We start from the raw sequence: 1314 nt of genomic DNA on the forward strand, positions 1-1314 counted from the left end.
CCTGATCTCTCCCTGTGCCCGGGTCCCGATGTCTCCCCGTGCCTGGTCCTGATCTCTCCCCATGCCTGGGTTCCAGTGTCTTGCTGTGCCCGAGTCCTGATGTCTTTCCATACCTGGATCCTGGTATCCTGCCATGCCCAGGTCCCGGAGTCCCAGCCTCCAGGTCCCGGTACTTCCCTGCAGGCCTCTCACTGTGCTCATTCCCTGCAGGAAGGAGAGGAAGGTGGACAACATGAAGCCCAAGCACCCCGAGGAGCAGGAGATCCCGTTCCGCCTGCGGGAGATCATGCAGAGCCGCGAGGCCATGAAACGCCTGGGCCAGGGGAAGAGGAAGGCAGCAGGTGGGACACGGAGGTGGCCCGAGCAGGTGGCCCAGGAGCCCATGGCACAGCTGGAATCTGCCATGGGAGCTCCTTGTCCCTCTGGTGATGTCCTGGCCCTGCCCTGGCAGCAGGAGGGACCCTGGGGTGTCACTGCTGCAGTAATGTCCCCCGTCTCTCCTAGAGAAGAAGCAGCAGCAGAAGCCCAAATCCAAGGGGGACATCCCGGTGCCCAGGTTCCGGAGGGGGAAGGGGGAGTCAGAGCGTTCCTACATCTGCCGCATGGAGCAGGAGGTGCAGCACGTCCTGTTCCTCACCGAGAACCAGCTCCAGCGGGAGCCTGAGCGGGAGGACACGGCTCCAGAGAAGTCCCAGAGGAAAAAAGAGTGAGAGCAAGGCCATGGGGGCTGGATGGGGCCAGCCCAGGCCTGTGGCCTGTCCCCCTGCTCTGGTCTGCAGGGCAGGTCTGGCATTGGCAGCGGCTGGTGGGGCAGGTGGGGGGCTGTGGACCCCCTCTCCATGGATTTGGATCTCTGAGAATGGAGCCACAAGCCTGCTTCACCCTCCTGGGGGGTGAGCTGTGGGATTTGTGTGGCTCCTGTGGGGTAGGGACTCACCTCCTTGCTCCCAAGCCCTGGCCACAACGAGGCTCCTCAGGTTTCAGAAAAAGAAGCTGGAAAAAGCTCGGAAGAAGAAGGAGGAGAAGAAGGCGGACATGCTGGAGAAGAGCCTGTTCCAAGGTGGGGCTGGAGCAGGGTGGGCTGGAGTGACCCCCAGCCCTGGGGGGCCAGTACATGGAGGGGATTGGCACATCCCCAGGGGCTCTGACCTGACTCTGGTTTCCCTCACAGACACAGTGGCGTTTGGGGAGGTGGTGACACAGCCACCCACCATCACCTCGCGGCCCCGGGGACGGGGTCCTGCCGAGCAGGTGAGCTCTGGGGGACAGTGCCACCCCCCCGGGTACCTGCAGGGCTGGGGTGGCCTCAGTGGC

At 63.8% G+C, this 1314-nt stretch overlaps 1 protein-coding gene across 1 annotated transcript; it reads left to right on the top strand.

Moving 5' to 3' along the window:
- Nucleotides 1-208: 208 nt before the first annotated feature.
- On the top strand, nucleotides 209-1251 carry LOC113942596 (coiled-coil domain-containing protein 137-like; the record flags this gene model as incomplete). The annotated part of the gene is made up of 4 exons (XM_027633699.1): nucleotides 209-341; nucleotides 505-706; nucleotides 978-1060; nucleotides 1172-1251. Coding segments are annotated over exons 1-4 (474 nt in total), but the record flags the coding sequence as incomplete, so codon positions are not given.
- Nucleotides 1252-1314: the final 63 nt, after the last annotated feature.

This window comes from Corapipo altera, unplaced genomic scaffold (genome assembly GCF_003945725.1).
Source record: "Corapipo altera isolate COAL_440 unplaced genomic scaffold, ASM394572v1 58233, whole genome shotgun sequence".
Lineage (NCBI taxonomy): Eukaryota > Metazoa > Chordata > Aves > Passeriformes > Pipridae > Corapipo > Corapipo altera.